Raw genomic sequence first — 15894 nt, 5'->3', positions numbered from 1 at the left:
CTGCACCACTCACCAGATGTATACACTACATTTAGTTGCAGATATATAAACTGCAATATACTGGCAGTACCTTTGCACAACATTGAGATATATCATAGCTGCACAAATATTCCAGAAATAAAGTCTTTTAATACTGAAACAGTTCTGGCTTTTTGTAAAGTAGATTCAATTACAACATATTAGAAAAAATATGAACGCCCCCAAAAGTGTTCTTTCCCACAAATTCCCATGAATACACTCCAAAATTCAGAATATATAAGTTATCCTGCCCAGTCAGCTGAGCTCACTGTATTTTCTTTTGCTCAAGCAATGAAGTGATGTATATTCCTAAAAACATTCACACCTAAAAATAAATGAAAGTCTACCTGGGCAATGAAAATTAATTTCTGAAGTGTAAAGGAGATGAAGTTTTTCTTATGGAGCAGGTGGCAAGGGGAAACAATCAGAATTAGTAACACATTTGTTACCTCCAGCTTTCTTGTGTTAAAATCTCCTAAGCTAAAAGTGATTCAGGGCTCTAATACTCACAAGAAATTAATTAAATAAAGAAGCCCTGAACTTTTCACCTGCTATAATTGACTGAGATATTTTTTCTGTAACCTTTAATCTATACTCATCCAGGTGTGCTTCCCTCCTCTCCTTTTTCTGATGGGCAACAATAAAGATAAACTAAAAACCTAGCTAGTTGCTTGTCAAATCTACCGGACTATGGAATGGTTCAAAATTGCTTCCTATGGATACCTTGTTATTTCAGGTATTTAAAACTACAGTAAACTAAACACTTAAGACACTAACATTTAAGACTTCAGTACAAAGACAACATCTTCCCAACCAATTAGTGTCTTCAGCGTTAAAGGCATGCCAAAGCTTTTCCAGACAGACCATTAGACAAGTTCTCTGCTAATAAGGCAGCAGCAACCATGCAAGATGTGAAGGAAAAGGAAAGAAGATGGGCAGTGATGGCACCCGTCTGCCACTGCTACAGCAATAGCTGTTTAAAAAAAAGCAACAAGCAAGTCAAAGCTAGAAAAGACTGGAAATCTACACTGCCATGAGGAATCTCACAGAGGGAAGTAGATAAAGAAGATAAATACACAAAACTATCTACTTGGATTTCTATTTATTTTATGAAAAACAGTTAAGAAGTTTAGAAAGGTCTAGATCCCTCTAGAAGGCTACTGCTGACTCCAAACCTAAAAAGACAGTCGTACTTGCCTATACATACAAATATTTTTTGTTTGAATTTTTGCATTCATAATTTCATCAGTCTGAAATAACAAATTTATAATTTATCTATTTCAATTTTCCTTCTGGTAAAAGCAACAGTAACTTACCAAAGGAAAATATGAAGCCCTTTACATTCTCCTTCCTTCTGCTTTGTTACTTGAGATATTAGCAACAGTTCTCTTGCAACATTATAGCCCTTCAATCATCTGAGTTGGAGTCTACTTTCCCAATTACAGCTAACTGCCCACAGGATTTCGGAATTAGTCTACAAAAAAAATACCCTTGTATACACTGAAAGATAACAAGCTAAATGACAGAGATACGAGACTGGATTTCACCTTACCTTCTAAGATTCCAAATGATAATTCTTGTTCCTTTTTTCCCCATTATAGCATCTAGCTCTGCCAGTAATTTCTCCTCAGTAGAAAATAAAGAATGTGTTAAGATGGCCTTCAGACTGTTCTTGGATTCTGTTCGATCACTTATCTGTCGTAAACACTATGTTAAGGAGATAACTTTGAATGAAGTAAGCTTTCAGCAAATGAGGAAACTTCTGCAACAGCATCCTGTACTCACTTCACAGGTTCTCATTTCGGATCTCAGAGCCCCTACAAATTTAAAGGCTTTAACAAATTATAGCTTTCCTTGCATCTTACAATTTATTTAGGGTACCCGTAAGACTAGACAAGGAGATTTCCTTTAATGATATTACCATCCAAATTTTGCATGTACACACAATTTCTCATTCAGAAATTGTTGAAAGGATATGTTGGTTGGTGAATGTCACTATAGGAACCATGACGTGTTCTGCTTTTGTGACTTCTAGGAAAGTCTGAGATAACAGGCCCACGCTCATGGTTTCTCCATTCTTGGTGAAGACTATCGCATCTTTTCCCAGGCGCATGGACCCTGATTTAAACCCATTTCCGTACAATCCCACTGGAACACGGCCATTCATCACCGACTTCTCACTGAAGCCGAAGCTGAAACATACAAAAACGTCAGAAGAGTGTAAAAAGTCCTGTAAAACTTGAAAATCCAAACTATGCATGTGCAAGACTTACCAAATTAAACTCAATGAGTTAACGTCTTGTTTTAGAGATCAGGGACTACTGTACAATTAAACAGTGTGCAGTTAAGTAAATCCTGAAATTTACCTGTATAACATTTCTAAAACTACACTGCAAGAATTCAGGGAAATTTACTTTCATCTTTAAGTATGGAAAAGAAGTATCATCTGTCCAGAATGATGCAATAAGCATTCTTACAGAATTTTAATAGTTATTCTGTGGCTTCCCAATAAATACTAAGAAAAGCCAGTAAAGTTTTTTATTTTTTCCCCCTCCACTAGCTTGAAAATGTGTGATCTACAAATTTTCCATTAGTTATTACACATTACATTTAAAGTACAACAGGTAACTGTACATGGAACACGAAATTCAGCAAACAAGCTATTAGTTACGATATCTAACAGAAAAAGAAAAACTTAAGCATGCTCAAGTTTAAACCCAGAGATTTATCTGCAGGCAGAGGGATCTTTCATGCCAAAAGAACAATTCTAACAGCAACTTCTTTGCTAACTGTAGAAACAAAAGTTACAGAAAGATCAGTTCAAACCCTGTAGAATAAAGATAAACAGACAACCACATCAATACAATAATCATTCCCTTAACTTTTCCACAATACCTTCTATTTTCAACACTCCAAAGGGTTTGAACTGAATCTCTCTTTTTCTTTTGCTCGCTAACTTAAACTAAAGGAATCTTGAACAAAAAAAAAAAAAAAAAAAAAAAAAAAATTCTCCTTAGCTCCACTAAAAGGCACTACAGAGAGTTTACAGAGCGCAACCAGCGCACAGGAAGTTAAACGAGAAGGCTAACAGGCTAAAAGGAAGTTACAAGACAAAAATACACTGACAAAGTTGTGCGAAAGATTTAGTAGCATCTGTTTATTCTAGAGTCTCACTTGGATAATTGCTTACCTTCAGAAATGTTAAGTTTATGAACAAAATTAGTCGATTACATATGAGAAAAATGAATAAGCTGAGCAATAACGGAACTAGAAGACGGAATTTTTACAAGAAAAAAATTGCAAAAGAGGTTATCCACCTTAGCATTTTGTGCAGCTTCTCTGAGTTCATACCATTTCCGTTATCAGTGAATGTCAAGCATATATTGTCGTTTATCACCGTTTTGTCTATCCATATCTGTTTAGCACTCACATCTGGATCATAGGCATTATCTGAAAAGAAAGAAAGCAAACAAGGGTGGGATACTAAAAAGCAAAAATTGAACAGCTTAAGTGCGAGCATATTTTAAAGTGTTTAATTCCAGTGAAGATGTCAGATAGTAACTCTTCCAAAGTTACTCAAATCCACGCAACAGAGCCTTATCTAGCAGGAATACATACATAATCAATCTGCCGAACGTTGGTCTTGCAACACTGCCAAACAGCTATATAGAACAGCTGTCCCCAACTTTATTACGGTAGTACACTTGCACATACCTTTATTTGGTGAATATGGCAGCTTAACATAGTTCCCTAATTGTGGGCCTGTAGCCCTGCCGAGTCACGCGGTAAACTACTGGAGCTGTAAAAACTCCACGGTTAGGTACGTAATACAGATGCAGAAATTTTGTCCTGGCACAGAAATAAATTTCTCAGCTAAACCACTGAATATTAGCCAACTTTTGCACAGAAGCAAGAAGAAGTTTTTTTTTAATAAAGTAAATGCTACGCTAAAACCTACGTCTCCTAAAACACTATCTTCTTTATAGATGACAACACTAAATCGAAAAATTACAATGAAAGAGTTGCATCAAAACCTGGCAAACCTTGCCTGAAAACACCACACAATTTTCCAGCTATTGCAGAAGACAGTAATACATAGGCAAAAACTTCAATAGAGATGAGTGGTTCAAATACGAGAACAGAAAACGAAACCAAGACAAGTTTCTACTTTCGTTTCCTGTCTCCCAAGCAGCTGTTGCAATATTTACTTTCTCCCAGCCACGCAATTCTGACTGGCTTTCACGAGGCGAAGTTGTTGTCCACAATACCGACAGTGGCACGTCACTAATATACATGGCTGCAACAACATCTCACCTGCTGCGGGCCTATGGGCTGTTTAATTGGGAAATCAGATTGAAATATCATCGCAACCTCAGATAATAAAATTTGAGACACTAAAAAAAGGCAAGGGAAAAAAAAAAAACCTGAAGCCAAACTCCCCACATCCCAGACAGTTCTGTGCTATCTAGAATTTTGACTCCACAGGTGCAGGACATTTAGGTAAAAAACCATTATTGCTGCTCTGATACCACAGCAGAGCCGAGTGTCACAAATATGTATTTTTCTAGCAGAAGTTGTTCAAGTCTAAGAAGGTATGACTTTCACAGAAGGGAGGTACAAAATGCATTAGACTAAACTTTCTATTTACATGATCTGAAAGAGCTTGCAGCATTGTTACGGCAAGTGAAACAGAAACCATAGCTCCACAGATATTTCTTGGCAGCAAAGCTAGTTTAAATCTCATCTGCCCTAACTCCACTTTCTTACATTTCTTTTCCCCCCTTCCCCATCACTGAACTGCTCATTGAATTTGTGAGGGGGGGGAAAGCACACACGGAGGAGAGGTGGGATGTGATGGCACAGCAGGAGGCAGTGCCCCTGCCTCACTGCCTGTTTTTCAGGTTCAGCTGAGGGCCACAAACAGCTCAAGCCAACATTGCAGCCTATAAAAAGGAATCATATCTCGGCAGCTTGCTTTCTATAAGCATAAAGTACAATTTGTATCCAGAGTGAAAAAGTTCATAAAATGTATTTCGGCATCAACAAAAGAGGATATTTCAAATATAACTGAAAGATTGAAAGTATTCTTCTAAGGCCATACTTGGTGCAAGTCTTCTGATTTGCTAGCTCACCAACCCTCTAGATGTCCCATCTATCCTCTTCCAAGTATCACCATTAGCTCACCTAAATTTAATCTGAGGACTACTGGCAGAAGCCAGCACTATAACCAGCGAAAAGTTGACAGGAGGAACTAGAGCTTAGAAGGCAAACTTTAGCATATAGACCATTAATGTTTTAGGGAAGTTCACATAAACTAAAATTCAGGCCTCCACAATGTAGTCCTATTTATATTGTTTGATATTTGACGTATGTCATATAATCTGACTTTCACATGCTGTGTAAGGCTACCATTTAAATCAAAACGACTAACTCAAAGACCTTACAATCCGTATGTTGCTTTTGAAGCTTTGTTAGAGCAACACATATGACAAGCCAGAGGCAAAGGAAGGCAACAGGTTTGCATGCCTTACACGGCACATCTACCATCATGCCAGCCAGGTATGACACAGGGGGATAAAACAGAAGAAATGACTTAACATATTGTTACCCCCAAAACAGCCAGCCCTTCTGCAGCCATGTGGTTCTGGTTTCCTCCTTTGTGACAGCTCTGGCCTTATCTAGCTGAAGAATCTATATTTTCTTTTGTTAGGTTAATTTTCTGGATTAGCAACAGTAAAACTCCTGCACAGGAAGCGAAAGAATGTGTGACCAAAAGAGTTGCTTCCTTTGGCACCAGTAAACTGCTAGGTAAGTTTGGCAAGTCTTTCCAAACCACACCTTTATTTTGAGGAACCAATTAAAGAAAGTCTGCTAATTGGGAAACAAGGAACTCTGAAGATACCCAGTTAAGAACTATTCAAAATCAAAGGCAAGATGATCAACAGGAGCTAACAAACCGAACAGCTACACAAGCCCTAGCTAACATCAGATGACAGAGACAGAAAAAACAGCAGAACTCTTAGGACACTGATGGATGGGTGGATGGACGGACCATTGAAAGGAACTACTCAACCATAACCCTGAAGATGTTCAGCAAAAAACCTGGTAACCCAAAAGAAGTAAATTAGGATGTTTGAGGGGTACTGTGACAATGAACAAAAATTACTTCCTATTTTGAGGAAGCATGGAAGAAAAGGGAAAGGTCAAAGTGGATGAGAGAAGAATGGTATAATGGGGCGGGGTAGGGGAATAACACAGGCTGATTGCCTGCAAGCTGGCTGCTGGTCAGCATGCTCATATGGCTGAAGCCTGTGCCATTCTGTTGTACATTGTTACTAAACACTACTTCTGACCATTTCCTGTGTGAGTGCGCTCTCTATACTCAGCGCGTGCCCGTACGCATTTGTGCTACCAGCAAACTTCAGGTCAGACAAGCCAACAAGTTGGAAGGAAACAGTGATTGTTGAGATCCAACGTCTAAGTCAGAGACTGGTAAAAAGCCCAGGCCATAGATACTGGAACGACTCCCAGTTCCTGGTGAAACACCCACAAACGTGGACAAGCACGCGCGATATGTGAGTAAGAGTACACACACACACGTCACTAGTGGACTTTAAACCCGGTTAGCCAGGAAGCAGGAACAGGACAAGGCCATTTGTGCTGCTCACGTTTCGAGCACTGCTTGTGTTTATTTGGGTTCTTGCAGTTACCGTCCTCCTGTCCGTGGCCAGCTCTATCTGTACAGGATGCAAGTGCACAGGTACATCTTTGGAACCTGCATGCAGCCTTACTATTCTTTGGGCCTGGGATCAGCAAAAAGGAGTAGGCTTGCAGTTGGTGGACTAGAAGAGGAATTCACGTGGTCCCACAGTCTTCTGTATGTGGCAATCCTTAATAAACTCAGTAAAAGAAAACGGCAAATCCTACAAGGCCCCTGACATCAGATATTACGTACACTGTTAAGAAAGCAAAAAGTCTGACTGCACAAAAAAAATATGTAAGATTCTAAACGGTAACAACAGGATCAACTCCTCCTCTTACCTGAGGGAAAAAAGTTTTGTAACAAGAAAATAATATTACAATCAAGTACTCAGGCAAACTATTCATGCACATACCTATAAGCTCTGCAATTGCACTGAAAGGCCAGGTGTGACTGGTAGAGTTGGTATGCAAGAACTTTGGACAAAGCTGAAATAAACCACAAACAATGGCATTAGTTTGCACTCATCAACAATACCAAGTCAGAAAACAGTACATTAAATAAGATAACATTAAATTAAACTGTTTTGTACAGCACTACCAAAAATATCTGTACTTTTAGATACTGGCATACTAACACCTTTTAAAGGGAACATTAACACAGGTATTAAAGACAAAAGAGCAATACGGAATTCTGCACAGTATCATATCATATTCTGAGCATGGGTCATATTGTCATCCAATCAAACTCTCTTTACCTTTATAAAAATATAAGGAACTATTGCTATATACTGATGCTAGAGGTTACAGAAAACATCAAAGCCTTAGTCCAAATCTAGTAACAGAAGCACACGCTCTCAAACGTCAAAAACGCACATCTTAAACCATGAATATTATACTTAATCTGAAAAGTGAGCAGCACCCAATATACTCAGTGGCTTACTGTCTGACATCTTTGCTCCTTTTGCCCACATTGATCAAAATCACCTGTCAGATTCTCTCAAGTAGTGGTTTGTGCTTTTAGCAATTTGGCCTCACACATTTTATCCTCACTTACGATAAGACGTAACCAGAGGAATATAGCCACTACTAGGATTAGACGAGAACATGCAAATAAAGTACCTATTTATGGGCTGTATCTTACAGTGTCAGTGACAAAAGCATTCTCAATTTATGAAAGCCTGGGTTCATATACATTCACCTAGATCGAAAGACTGGGGAAACCAGAACTAGATATCCATGTAACTTCAGGATTTGTCAATGCAATGTTTGAAGAAATTTAACTGCTGAAACGGATACAGTTGCATTTGCGCTACCACTGAGAATATCTGCAATTAAGCTTTGACAAGGCCTTCAACACAAACCCACTACACAAATATGCTTAAACCTTGCTGGTATAGTTACGTTGATAGCATAAAAAGCAGTATCTACAAATATTTAGCGCTGGCAACAGTTCTTGTACAGTGCAGTTACATCAAAAAACATAATCCACATTGTAATATATATAGAATCAGAAAAATATTTTTAAATAGTGCATACATATCCATACTTCATAAATTTTACTACACTGTCAAGCACTTTTATATAGTTAGTAAAGTCTAAATAAAAGCAAGCAACCACTTCAAGTCTCCAAGTTCATTTATCAGCAAAAAGAATAATGCTACAAGCAAGTTCTAGAGCCGTGAGCCAGGTACCAGAGCAGGAGTAAGGCAGCAGCAGTAGTCCTAGTTCAGATCAACATAAATTGCCAAGAAACCTCACCTTGATTCTAAGGTCATAAGAGCACGGGACACACTTTCAGACTGCAACTTAATCCCTGCATTTCTCCATCAAGCTAGAGTACAAGTATGAATAGACATCACGTTCTTCATTGCCATCTGTGCTTTAAAACCAGTTTTATAAAATCTGGGTTGAGAGCCAGGCTAAGCCACTGTGCCCTTTTCAAATTCCTAACAGAAACTTACAAATAATTTAGAATCCAAGAAGAAAATGAAATCAAGCCTATTTATGAAAATCTGACATATTCCATGGCACATGGTTAAAAGAAGCTTTTGATTTCTTCCTCTATCGCACAATAACTCAGTGGATCTTAAGATCTTTTTTTTTTTTCTTCAGCCTTTTACACGGCTGGCAGCACTTGTCCCTTTGCTTTCTAAGCTTCATGATCAAAATACACAAGAAACAACTGTGGTTTTTTTTCTGCTTGAAATCCTTCCCTGTCAAAACATAAACACTTAAAAAAAACCCCACAACAAATACACATTCAAGCATTTTGCATCTGCTCAACTCACTGCTATAATATTTCTCTGCTGCTAGCCAGTGAAAAACTCTGACCATACACAAGGTAGACCGGGACCTCTGGAGTTACTACTGGCACTGTAACCTCAACAAAATGGACTTGGCAAGAAGTCCTCACCGTAGTTCTGATAAAAAATTGAATTCACAGTTGTGAGCCTCCCCTGATCACCAGACAATGCTGATGAAGGAAGGAACCTCAGTGTTGTCAACACTGACATAATCACGAATAAGTGTCCTTTTCTCTGTGAAGCAAAGCGTACATGTGCATAGCAAGAAAAATCCCTTCGCACATTGCCTGTGTAACACAATGCTCCTCCATCCCTTATTTCACTGCTACATACTAGTTATTAGCTTTGAAAAGAACAGCCTTCTAAAGAAACAGGATCTTTTATAAACAAACATAATTATGCTGATCTCTGAATTGCTGTTTCAAGTGGTAAGGTTTTGGGAAAGGCTGGAAGGTGGTACACAGAAGTGGGAACTTGTGAGCAGGTATATGAAACATGAAGATATGGGTTGGAACATGGGAACTGTAAGAAATTGATTCTTGGCTCTAATATCAACCCCAGCAAAAGGCAAGCGAGTATCCAACAGGATAGTTCTCTAGAAAGCTTACTTCAGAGCAGACAGCACCATTTGCTCATGTGAGGCTTTGAAACAAGGGCATACGACAAAATCAGATTTAAAAAAAATGTATAATAGTGGTTTAAGGCCATAATCTTTGTAGTTTGCTTTAGAGCATACTCAGCTGTCAGCAGCAACTCATCATTTCCTGATGAACTCATCAGGAAATATTTAAGCCCATTTTGTGCCCTTACACTTCATTTCATCAACCTATCACTTCAATTACATAATGAATAATTGAAGTTCAATTAAGTACAGTAAGAAAGAGTAAGTCGCCTGGTGAACGCTCACTTCGGCTATGTTAGCAGGACGGTAGCTGAAATGATCCAGTTGCTTTGTTCACTGGGTCTAATACTTCTTGTTATCAAGTGGGTTTTGGTTTCCTTTTTCCTCCTGAGAACAAGCGTAGCTGAATTCCATCTGGAGATAGAAATAAACCTCCCCCTCCTTCAAGCTGCATATACAGTGCATATTATAAAAGGACTAAACCGCACTGAAAAGCGCATCTCCTACAATTATGACCACCAAATATTTAAGAATAAAGCAACTTATCTCTCAAAAATGACAGTTTTGGGAATTTTAGTTTTCCAAGAAAACCAGAACTCTTTCACTCCTTGCAAGGCATGCACAAATCGAAATACCACTGAACAATCTGTCTTATCTTACAAAAGTATTTAACAGCTTCTTAGGAAACAACTCCACTGCCATTTTTCTCCTCTCCCTCCCAGTTATGCTAGTCCAGTTACACGCCCGTGTAATGAACCACATCAGGGAGCCGATCTAAATTAAAAACCATTTTTAAAACCTTATTTTTAACCTGGATTTCTTCACTGATCTGTCTCATCATGCAACTCAGCAAAAATTTTATGAGAGCAACAGAAGGAGATAAACGCCAGTGTGGGAATGTTACCAGGCCTGCTCACACTGCCTGTGTTGTTTACACATGCTACTGAAACTGATGGCAATATTTTGGTGAAACCCAACATACTTCCAAAGAACAGCTGCTGACAGAAGGGACTGTGACCATCAGCACTCTATTGCTCTCCAGAAAATAGAGGCTTGTACACTGTATGACAACCTGTTAAAAAAACTGTATCAGCTGCTTCACCTCTTTAGCAAAAAACTACAAAAAAAAAATCACAGCTTTCACTGGAAATACACTGAATGTAAATTTTTAGTTATGACTACTGACAAACAAAAACAAACACCATCCTACAATAATTCAGAAAATTACCAATTGCACCAACTTTAGCTTAGATTTCTGATCAGTATTTCAACTTAAGAACAATTTTAAACTCTGCAGTCTGACTTGTGATAGGCAGGTTTTTTGCAAAGCTGATTATTGATGCTGATGTATTTTTCCCCTCAAGACTAATGATGCATTAAAAACAGGGAGACCTCCTTCCTCTTTTTTTTTTTTTAAACATTGTATTATCTAAAGAAGGATAACACTTCTCTAATAAAATATAACAGACAAACAGTGGATTTCAAACACTTACAAGAATTAAAGAGCTGAAATGAAAGTGTAATTCTTAAACTTCAAGTAGGTTATATTTATAGCTAACCTCTACAATCGTGGCAATTTACATTAAGGCAATTTAAGCAGTCCTGAGAATATACTAACATGTTTTTCACTCGAATGTTTGATAAGTTACTTAATGATCCAGCTTCTCTTCACTATTCTATAACTAAGGTTATGAACCAGCTGTTTGCAACTGTAATTGCAACTTATAGGCATGGATAGCTGAAGTCAGAAAGGCTTAAAAACACATCCCGTTTCATCAGTGATGTATCAAAGAACTGAATAAGTAGCTTTAACTTCATTTGTACCAGCACAAACGGAAAACCGGCCAATTGTCACAAAAGCACAGCAACGAGCAGTACTGTGACCGAAAAGCACAGTTCAGTGGTGGACTGAACTGCATGCACATTCATCGCCCTTGTTAAAATGTAATAAGGCCTCCTGCAAAAAGTAGTTACAAGCTTCCGAATAGAGGTCACTACGTTCACAACTACACCACCACAACAGACTGTGGAATTGCTCCCCCTTCTCCGCGCCCCGCTCCCAATAACCAAACCAATCCGCTCCCAAGACTGTAACTTCCCCTCCCGCACTGCCTGAGCTGCTTATGTGCCGAGATGGATACTGGAGGGTCCCCAGGGCATGCCACACACCCTGCCACCACCCGCCCTGGAGCTGCTGACCGGGGGCCTCCCGCTCCTACCCGCCTCGCCGGCGGGGCTCGCCCAGCACGGCCCGTAGGCGCTGGTACCCGCGACTTTCCTCGCCAGTAAAGTGACCCGACCACCAGGGGACAGAGAAAAGTACGAGGCGGGGGGGTGTACTGATTTATTTTAGGCGACGGGCTCCGGAGCCCGCCCTTCCCAACACTTAACCGACTTTTTACCCGCGGAGAGGCGAGGCGTCGCTCCCAGCCGGGGCAGAGCCCGCTCCCCGCCTTCCCTGAGGTAAAGCAGCGAGCTGTTCAAGCGGCGGCCGCAGCGGCACGGCGGCTCCCTCCTCCTCAGAGCGCCCTGCCTCTCAGCCGCCGCGGCCTCGCACGGGCACCCCGCTCCCCGCCCCCGCTGCCGAACGGCGCCGGCCCCGCGCCGCCCCCCGCAGTGGTGGAGGCCGCCGAGGGGAAGGAGACGCCGTCCCCTCCGGGGGTCTCCCCTGCCGCCCCGCGGGGACCCGCGCCACTCACCGCGCTGAGGCGGATGCCGCCCTGTGTTTTCGCCGCCATCTTTTGTGCCGCAGCGAGAGCCGGGGCGGGAAGTGTCGGGGGCGGGGTGGGGTGGGGGGGCACGCCGGGGAGCTCCCGCGCTTCCGCCTCCTCCCGCCCTTCCGGCGCCAAACGCCCGCGCTCCCGGGGAGAGGCGGGCCTTGGCGCCCAGGCCACGCCCCTTCCCGTCGGGCGGGGGCGGTGGTTACGGGAAGGCGGTGTCCCCGGGCAGAGGGCGGGAGGTGGACCCAGGGCCGTTCTGGTAGGCGCTGCCCGCCCGTTCGGTGTGAGGCGGGAGGGCAGCGTGGCTGCGGCGATCCAGGCCTTTTTTGGAGCAACACGCCGTAGTCCCGCTTCCCTGAGGGCGGCGGGGAGGAGCGGCATAGCCCGGGGGCGGGCAAACGCTGCGGCCGCCCGTCGGGGCAGCGCTCCCGTCAGCGGGTGGCCGTGGCTGCCGCCCTGTGCGCTCCCTCCGCCGGCCGCAGGGACGGGCCGCTGCTCTGCTGACAGCATCGCAGCTGCCATGCCGGTTCTCGGGCGGCAGCAGCGTTGCAATGGCGGCGCACCACGGAGCAACGTGGATGCCGGTGGCTGGCTGCCTGCGGCACGGCGAGCTCGGCCGCGCGCCCGAGGCGAGGACCGGGAGCTGGGTCGGACGCGCCCGGCCGCCCTCGGCCCGCTCAGCCGGGCTGTCGGGCGCGGCTGCGCCTCTCTGACGTGCCCTGCGCTCGTCTGGGGCAGCGTGAGGTCAGGTGGCGGTGTGCGCTGCAGCCGGTTTCCCCGCAGGTGTCACGCACTTTGGGAACGTGAGGAGCCTGCCTGGCGCGAGCGGCAGGAGTCTCACCGGGAAGGGTTAGCGCTGCCCGTGTGCTGCAGAGCTGCGCGCAGTAACCACCCGCGTTCCTGCGCTGCGGGAGCACAGGCCAGAGGTCGTGTTCCGCGTGCTGTTTACTCACGGAACCAAATCCCTCAGGTGTTTCCTTACAATTACTGGCAGTTCAGCTGTCGGCGCGTATTTTGAGCTGCGCATGGCATGTTTTGAACTGTGCATGGTTAATTGCCTTTAGTCCTTGGTGACGAATTTTCCTCCTGGAGGGCTTAAAACACTTGATACGCATTTATAGCTGGGAGGCTCCCTGGTGCCTGTTACACTACTCTCCAGCTCCTTTTGTCTCCTTTCTCCTCTCAGTTTTTCATTAAATTTCTACAGCTGAAAGGGAGCTGTGATTTTGGTGGTGGACAAATAGATAAATATCCAAAACACCCAGAGATGTAGGTACAGATTGCAAGAGAAAATATAAAGAAAACCCTGACATAATTCACAGTGACTGAAGCCTTACAGGCCACTTACTCTTTACTTGAGGAGCAGCCTTCAACAGACCTCGAGGGAAATTTCCTCTGCTATTCCCAACAAAAGCCTTTTTTTTTTTTTTTTTCTCTCTAGGTGAGTCTTCACAACCCTGCCCACCTACATAAACGAGACTAAAGACAGTATTGGGGTTGTAAGGAATGCATTGTGCCTGCATGGATGCCTCTGCTAATGGAATTATAATGAAAAACGTACCTCGGCCTCTATCTGGAAGTGTCATCAGTTTTGATCAATTATTTTTCTCCATCTGCCTGCTCCCTCCATTCCATTGATCCGTTTGCAGAAATGGGATCCAATGACCAGATCTGCTGAGCAATCACGACTGCCGTTAGCCTCACTGAAGCTCTGGGAACTGATCACCAGGAGACAAACAGTATTTCAGTAGGGGAGCTTCGCTGGGGCAGTAATTGCAAAGGACGGAGGTTTGCTGTTACTGCCAAATGTAAAATGGCCAGCTCCGCTGCTCTTGGAGCAGACACCCCAGAGACATTCAGTGCTTTAGCATTACTAGCCGCTGTGCTACAGTATTTCCCCGCATGCATACAGCACGTATTAATAATTTTCAACATATGCAGTGTAATCAAACCTCAACCTAAATGATTCTATGATTAGCAGCTTCTGAGGTGCAAGGTGCTTCATACAACGTTACAAAATACGGACAGACTATAGAGAAAAGATGGAATCTGAAAAGCAGCCTTCACAAAGTCATGAAAACCATACTCCTCTGGGTTTAAGATTTTCAAGCTCCGTTGTATGGAAAAGTTTTCTTTCTTCCAAACAAAAAGGCAGTACTAAACATATGAACGCATATAGACTGAAGTTTGGAAAGCTCTGGTACACAGAGAAAGCGTTAGGCAACAGCAGCCCCTAGTTACCTGGGATTAGAGGCTCCCTCCATACAGGAGGTCAGTGCCTATCCGTCAATCAATGATCCTCTGATGCTGCAGCAGCAGCTTCCTCCGTCTACTCCATGCAGTTCTTCCAGACACACAAATTCTGCAAATTTGTCCCACAGGACTGGGATCTCAGAGTGGAAAGTTCAGGAATGCCAAAGACAGGGATATACAAACTAGGGCAGCAGGGGCTTGTGATGAGAGGATTAGGGAGGTGGCGGCACAGTCTTTCCCTAGGCAAGTGTAGGGGCGAGCACAGACTGACACTGAGCCACTGCTGCTGGGATCCAAACTGAGCTCTACAGAGTTCTGCACAGAGCCCTCATCCGTTGAAACTGAATTTGAGAGCTTTTACAGAATCAGATAAAAATTAAAGTTGGTATGTGAGCAGTAAAGGTAATCTGAAAAACAAGCATTGCATTTGAAAAGGTATTTCAAAATAGCATTTAATATTAATAGAAGAATTACATTCAAATATAGTATCGAATACAGTTACCCATTACTTAATTCTCCATATTTCAAGTTCTGCTGTTCTTTGGCAGTTACCTTGGTTGCATCTACTAATTTTTTTTCCTTCAGGAAAATGAAATCCTTTTGAATATTTAAATATATCTCCCTGTGTATCATGCCCTGTTGCTATGCTATCTCAAAGCTGAAGTATTCAAAGGAGAAAGCCAAGCTTGGTTATTCTGAAAACAAGCAAAGAACTACACAGCCAAGCAAAAGCATTTTCTCTCCTGTTCTTGATACTGAGTTCTAGGCAAAAGTTTCTGAGATTCACCTACAGTTAAGTCACTCTGCTTTGGCAGTACCAGTGTTAGAGCAGTACAACCCTCCTTCATGTGGATTTAACAGCCGTAGCATAAGAAGTAAAATGACTACAGCTAGTCCCATAGAGAAAAGGAATAAAGTTACACTGCTAAAGATACCTTTAGGCTGATGTAACTGTGCCCTTCCACCACCCAAGTGGGACTTTTTTAGTTAGAGCCTCTTCCTCCTTATTCATGCCCTATTTATAACGATACAAGATTTGCTTATACACTGAATTTTAAAGAACTTTTTCTTATTAAGATTTAGATTCTGCTTCAGTGAAAGGATTCTGCAAGTCACAAATATCCGAGACCATTTAAAGCAGCCACCACAGGACAAAGGTAAATGTATGCATGAAGGCAGAGTTAGAAGCAAGTGGTATTTTTGTAGAATGTAAGATCATCAAGATCATCTTGGAAGTTAGAGAGTTATATAGACTAAGTTACAAGTTCTCTTTCAA

The 15894-nt window shown here is 42.4% G+C and overlaps 1 protein-coding gene across 1 annotated transcript in view; it reads right to left on the bottom strand.

The window, feature by feature from the left end:
* The window catches only part of MORC3 (MORC family CW-type zinc finger 3), a 29760-nt gene extending 17350 nt beyond the window's left edge, over nucleotides 1-12410 (bottom strand). The window contains exons 1-5 of the mRNA XM_086618074.1: nucleotides 12345-12410; nucleotides 7134-7206; nucleotides 3336-3468; nucleotides 1996-2210; nucleotides 1571-1718 (exon numbers count right to left, since the gene is read on the bottom strand). Of these exons, the coding sequence (XP_086474200.1) occupies nucleotides 1571-1718; nucleotides 1996-2210; nucleotides 3336-3468; nucleotides 7134-7206; nucleotides 12345-12383 (608 nt within the window). The 5' untranslated portion in view covers nucleotides 12384-12410. The remainder of the gene's footprint in view (nucleotides 1-1570; nucleotides 1719-1995; nucleotides 2211-3335; nucleotides 3469-7133; nucleotides 7207-12344) is intronic.
* Between the last annotated feature and the right edge of the window lie 3484 nt (nucleotides 12411-15894).

This window comes from Tauraco erythrolophus, chromosome 1 (genome assembly GCF_009769465.1).
Source record: "Tauraco erythrolophus isolate bTauEry1 chromosome 1, bTauEry1.pri, whole genome shotgun sequence".
Classification (NCBI taxonomy): Eukaryota; Metazoa; Chordata; class Aves; order Musophagiformes; family Musophagidae; genus Tauraco; species Tauraco erythrolophus.
This window is presented reverse-complemented; position numbering and strand designations above follow the sequence as displayed.